The 6,335-nt window shown below is 47.0% G+C and overlaps 1 protein-coding gene across 1 annotated transcript in view; it reads right to left on the bottom strand.

Moving 5' to 3' along the window:
• FHDC1 (FH2 domain containing 1) overlaps positions 1-5,873 on the bottom strand; it is a 32,741-nt gene extending 26,868 nt beyond the window's left edge. Inside the window, exons 1-2 of the mRNA XM_054595839.1 lie at positions 5,828-5,873; positions 538-1,169 (exon numbers count right to left, since the gene is read on the bottom strand). Coding sequence (XP_054451814.1) covers positions 538-1,032 — 495 coding nt within the window. The 5' untranslated portion in view covers positions 1,033-1,169; positions 5,828-5,873. The remainder of the gene's footprint in view (positions 1-537; positions 1,170-5,827) is intronic.
• Positions 5,874-6,335: the final 462 nt, after the last annotated feature.

Raw genomic sequence — 6,335 nt, forward strand, 5'->3', positions numbered from 1 at the left:
TCTGGAAATCTCTGTTCCACAATGGCCACAATTCAATTCAGAGATGGGAGGAATAAAGGCCATTGCCAAACACTTGTGCAAGGAAAACTGAAAGAAAAACCCAGGATAAAATCCCAAGGACGTGTATTAGTTAATGATGTTATTTAACAAAAGGCGCTCTGTCTCAGAAAGCTCCAGTCCTTCACAGATGACTGGGCTAGTTTTTTTGTTTCACTGGAGACGAGTAATCCTGGACTCCAGCAGAAGTGCTCCATCAGGGGAAACCGCAGATGTGCAGAGACGGGGCAGATCTGGAAGCCCGAGACGATGGCCCCAGAGAGCATGCTCTCTGCATGAGGTCATAATCCACTGAGATGTCTGGGAGGATCGGCATGCACGCTCCTTACACTTTGCTACTACTCAGCTCAAGTTCATCATCTAAGGCCATTTCAATCATTCCCAGAGCACATTCCCTCGCATTATGTTATCCCTTAGCGATTCTAACAAGTTTTGAAAGGTTTGTGCACCCCCAAACTCAGAACAATGTCCCATTCTTACCTCCTCTCTCGCCTCCCTGAAGGACGAATTTAAAGGTCCCCCTCTCCGGGAGAGGGAAGGCTTGGTGGCATCTTCCTGCTGCCCGAAGAGCTCCTCGACAGTCTTCGCATCGATCTGGTAGTGATGCTGCTGCTTGGCTGCCAGGGTCCAGATGTTGGTTTTGCCGCGTACTTGCTCCTCTGGAATGGTTTTCCAAAAAAAGCTTCTCATTCGCTTTTTCTTACCGAGGTGGCTGTAGCCGTTCACATGAGAAGTTGGGGGCAGTTCGGGAGGGGGAGGAGGCCCCGGAGCCCCCTCGGGGAGTGGATGATGGGGAAGAGGCGGGGGAGAGGGAGGAAACCCTTCGGCCGAGTATGCTGGGCATGGCGGAGGTGGAGGGGGAGGTGGAGGAGGAGGAGTGGGCGGCGGCGTTTCCTCAATCATGAAGCCAGCTGCTGTGGCGATAGTCCCATTTTCTTTATCACTGACCAAGGAGACGCAATTCATAACATGCATAGTATTGTTGCCTTCTAAGGAGATAATTTCTTGACTTTGGGGAAGCAGACACAAACCTCAAACTTCTGTCATACGTTTTCACCCGCTAGTCTGCAGCCAGCGAAAAAGGTACCTGTGTTGTGTATCATCTTCCACACCTACAAAGATAAAAGAACTTTAAAATCAGCATAGGAAAACGTTCTCATACGGGCTGTTCCCATCAGAGGCTAGTGCCGGTCCTCCTGGCGTAACTGGATACTAAAATCAATGAGGGATAACACATCCACGGGAGCATTAAAAGGAACTAATACTTTCCTAAATGTGAACCAAATTTTACCACCTGGAAATGTTGCCAAGACAGCAGCAATAAATCTAACTTGGAAACCTTCTGTTAATCGATAAAACATATACTTGCTGAGAACCCAACTATAGGTTCAGTAAGAATTGCTCACTTTATGAATAAACTGCTTGTTTGTGACCTGGCTCAGCATCTTTGGACGATGGATACGCCGACCCTGGGGAAATTATACAAAGTACTGAAGTGTGAGGCGTTAGTGACTGTGCCTTTCTCTGGTATAGACATGTTCCCTAGCAATCAGTTGGCCTCTTCCACCTTGCGTGTAATGGGCAGGAATTTGGAGATAATCAAATCATGGCTGAACTCATCTTGCTGGAGTCAGAGCCACCACGTTCCTGCTCCACTTGGTATCATCGCTTCCCCGAAAATAGAGAAAAGAACACACTAGACGGGAAGATTAAAGGTTCCAACTCTAAATCAAGCTTTATCGTTTACCATTTCAGACAAGTCACTTTGCCTCACTAGACTTGAGTTTCCCATTTGTAAAATTAGGAGGTTGGGATACATTACATGACCTCTACCATTGCTTCCGATGCTATCGCTTTGGATTCTAGCTAAGCCGCTCTCTGGAAACCATCTGCCTCTTCCGTGACACTCCTAGCAAAGAAGACACAAACAAGAGGAAATGCTGCCCGAGTCACACCTGCCACACGTTCACCCCTTATCTACACACACACACACTGACGGACGTCAGCGGCCTGTATTTTTATCAGCCTTTACATGGCTGTTTCTGGTGTCGGGTGGATATGGAAATGAGGTGGAAACGGGGGTTAAAAGAAGTACATTTCTTCAGATACGAACACAGGTTAGTGGGAACGTGGGACCGTGCAGGCTATGGAGTGAGCGCCTGACTCTGGGTGTAGGAAAGGGGGGCTGTTTTCTCCAGGTCATAACGGGCCGAACGGAAGGACTTTTCAGATCAGACTTTATAGTGTGGTTGTCCTTTTACAGCATCACTGTCAAAGCTCACGCTCTAACACACACACGGTGGTCAGCCAAGACCGGGTTACACAGGAGTAAACTGTCTGCTATCACCAAATCAAATATTACAAACTGTTCTCCACAGAACCACACATAAAAGGCAAGACTGCCTTGGAAATAAGACTGGAGATTCTAGAAGCAGACAGATTTTCCTCAGGTCCTTCGATGTGCAGCATGAGGTGAGGCAGATTATTAATCCTACATTTCAAAATCCTCTTCTATAATATAAGGATATTCCATTTCACTCATTTGTATAAGAACATATGAACTAATACATGTACAGTCTTTACCAAGAATGTCTATATATAATTAGCTATTATTAACAACTGATTTTCTTTTGTACATCATTTTCTTTTCCCAGGCATTACATTTGCTTTAAAATATGTATTGGGTTTATAGATAAAATGCTCAGGGTGCTAGGAACCTTCAATATTTCCATTCTCTGCTTTCTAAGTGACTAGGTTTCAGAGATTTGTCCTTCTTTAATACTCAGTGATTGTATATTAAGTTAACTCTACCAAGAACAGATGTTTTTATTAAATGTTTGAATAGTTAAGTTCCGAAAAGTATATATGGCTAGAAAATAGCCTTTCCAACTATTAATTGAATAACTTTTCTTTTTTTTTTTACCATTTTTATCATGTTTAAGTTACATCAGTGATATTAAGTACATTCGCAGTGCTGTGTAAGCCATCACCACTGAATAATATTTTAAGAAGTAAAACTGAAAATATTATCCAAGCCAACTTGCAGCTCACTTGAGATGCAACTGGCTTTTAAAAGGAGTTTTCATAATTATCATTAGGGGCATAACTAGGCTGTTTTCACAGTTGGCACCGCTAACGCAAATGACTCATTGTCAATTACAGTTTATAGTTATATTTGAACTCTTCTTTTTTCAAGACAGCACAGGTAATCTTGGCAGTTTATCCTCACATATTTTAAAATACTTCTGCACATGAAATATCTCATGTATAGAGGAGTTCTAGTTCTCCAATTCACTAATTATGTATAGAAGAGTTGCTAATCCTTCAATTCCAAATATGCTGACTTGTTTATAGATTATCCTGGTTAACAATGGTGATAAGCTAAAAAAAAAAAAGTCTCCATCCTAGAGAGCATGTGGTGCTGAGTAAATATATGCACAGATGTGCCATTAAGCCTCTCATAGCAAATGTCGAGATACTAATAAAGAGTGGGAAAGACTACACACTCCAAAGCTGTGCAACAACAGCACTTGTGTTCCAATACCAAACCCTGAAAAGGTGCAAGCCTTTTAGAGTGTTATGCATTACACAGGGAAAGTACCAGATAAAAGCTTGTCAAAGTAATAAGTAACACATGTTAGCTATACATTGGCATGATTCTAACCCCCCCATCTTGAGAAAGAATATTATTTGAGCCCTGACCGGGTGGCTCAGTTGGTGGGAGCATGGTCCTTTTGCGGGCTCGATTCCTGGTCAGGCCACATATCTAGGTTGTGGGTTCAATCCCAGGTTGGGGCTTGTACGGAAGGGAACCAAAGGGAACCAATGTTTCCCTCTCACACCAATGTTTCCTTCATGCCCCCCGCCCCCAATTCCACTTCCTTTCTCTCTAAAAAATAAAAAAACAAAAAAAGTCAACAAACATATCCTCTGGTGAGGATTAAAAAAAAAAAGTTGTTTGAAAAAGTTAAAGGAACAAAAGAAAATTTACAACTTTGTTTCTGGTATGTTGTTTGGCTAATTTCTTCCCAGGGTAACATACAAGAATCTTAGACCCCCAACAGTTTCTAATGAATGAGTTGTCCAGCAATGATTAGCTAAGATGCTAACTCTTTTATCACTGGCTTCAGTAGGGCCTCAGTGGGGCTTCCTCCCGGGCCAGGATTTCTCACCTCAGACAGAGGAAGGAAAAAGAGAGCGCGGATAGACATTCTAACCCTTTCCACAGTCTCAGGAGACATGAAAACAGAGGATACACAAAGAACATTTAATTTACCTTGGTACTGTCGCTGGTAAACACACAAACATACACTCTCCAAGTACACGAGGAGAACACAGGTGACCTAAAGACATAGACTGTTTCTCACAGCTGGCAACTGCCAGGAGGGACAACTGAATTAGCCTTGGCTCTGTCTCGAAAATGTCAAGTAGCCATCAATCTCCCCTAGGCAGACAGAGACTGGCTTGTATTTAACATCTCACCTACAGGTTGAGGACCTCAGCAGCAGGGAGGCCGGCGCTCAGGCTGAAAAATGCGCCTCTCTGAGTAAAATGGAGAGCTGTCATGGCACGGCTCTGAAGATGGAACTTCTCTCTAAGTCCTCTGCGTGCTAATCATGACCCAGCACAAGTGTGCCTGAGCGATGGGCACTCCTGGGGAAGGGGAAAGCGTGGCCATGTTCTTGGCCTTTAGCTCATCAGCGAGCAAAAAAGCCCTAGAATAGGAATGTTTGTGGAGTCTCCAAAGAAGCCCTCTGGCCCCTGCCTAAACTCTCCTGCCTAAACAATCCCATTCCTTTGCTCTTGGTGTCAGAAACACAGCCAAAGCTCTGCTCCCTTGAACAGAGTGGGTGGGAGGGAAGAGAGTAGGTATGCTTTATTTCAGTGTATTTAGGAGGAAAACATGTTCCTCAATGTCAGGTCAGAGCTCAGAGCTTTCCCGAAAGAGGGTTTCGAGGGCCCTTGTTGCCCAGCTGGCCACTCACCCCCTAGATGAACAATCATCAAAAGTAAACACCAAGGAAACACCACACCAGAAAACCTTTCCACTTGATTCCTGACATGTGTCACAGATGAGGTGGGAGCAGGAAGGGCTGGCCCACACCCTTCTGATGACAAACAGGGGCAGAACATGTCAGGTTTGGAGGGAAGAGGCAAAGAAATTCACAGTCCATATTATTTGGGGGGAAAGAAAGGCTGGGGAGAGTCCCGGCAATTCTAAAATATGGAATTCTTGCTCTCACTCCACTAATCCATTGGGAAAAGACTCCTCCCCACCACCTATCTTTCAGTACCTTTACTAAACACAGAGTGTCAACCAGAGTCGAACCAGAGCTGGCAGCGGAGGCTGTTTCCAGCCAGCGTGTTTAATCTGCAGCACAACGTAAACAATTCACAGATGCCCGGGAGCGCAACACCCTGCGAGCAGAGAAAGAACGTCTGTTTTTGAATGTGCATTTTCAGTTTCTCTCAATGTCCCAAAACCAAGAAAGAAAGCAAACTAACGCCAAAGGATGCTCTAGAGAGAAGGAAGCGCAGGCAGGCTACTCATTCCAGGCAGACAACTGTGGGTCAGAAGAGGGGGGATCGCAGACGGCCGGACAGTTTCTGGGCAACACATGTTTGAAAATGACCAGGTCCTGAAGAAATTCGACGTGCGGGACAACGGCGGCACGATTTCTTTCAGAAAGTCTGGACGCACAGCAGTTTCCTAAGTCTTTGCTTTGGCGAGCGGTCCACCACGTCCCCCGACCCCGCCCCAACCACTCACCAAAATGCCACTGGCTCGGCCGCACAAAAGCCTCTGAAAGCGCCGCGAGCCCCTGGCCCTCGGCGGTCACACAGCAGCGTCCGCCGGAATCCCCAGGGAGCCCAGTTCAGCGTCCGGCGGTAACAGGACCGAAGCGAGTGGGAGGTCCCCGCGGACAGCACGCGAGCCCTCAGCTCTGTCCTTATCTGGACCCGCGGCAGGAGGGCGGGGTAACCTGTGCGAGGCGCAGACAGACGCCCACACGCGCCGCGCAGCCTCCGCGGCGGTCGCCTCGGCCCGGAGAGGGCGCGCGCTGGGGAGGAGCCTCCGCCTGCTGTGCGGGGACAAGCGGGGACCAATGGGTCGGTGCCCGGGAAGGGCTTGATCCTCTGCCTGCTCGGAGCGGATGCCTCATCTCCGGCAGAAGCTACTAGAGAGGACTAGGCACCACTTAGCCCCTCCCGGTGCCTCTACTACTGGCGGCTCGAGGCAGGACAGGGGGTCCTCAGGCCCCGCCCCCTCACCCCGA

Source organism: Pteronotus mesoamericanus, unplaced genomic scaffold (assembly GCF_021234165.1).
Source record: "Pteronotus mesoamericanus isolate MK-2021 breed Mesoamerican mustached bat unplaced genomic scaffold, CSHL_Meso_final contig_163, whole genome shotgun sequence".
Classification (NCBI taxonomy): domain Eukaryota; kingdom Metazoa; phylum Chordata; class Mammalia; order Chiroptera; family Mormoopidae; genus Pteronotus; species Pteronotus mesoamericanus.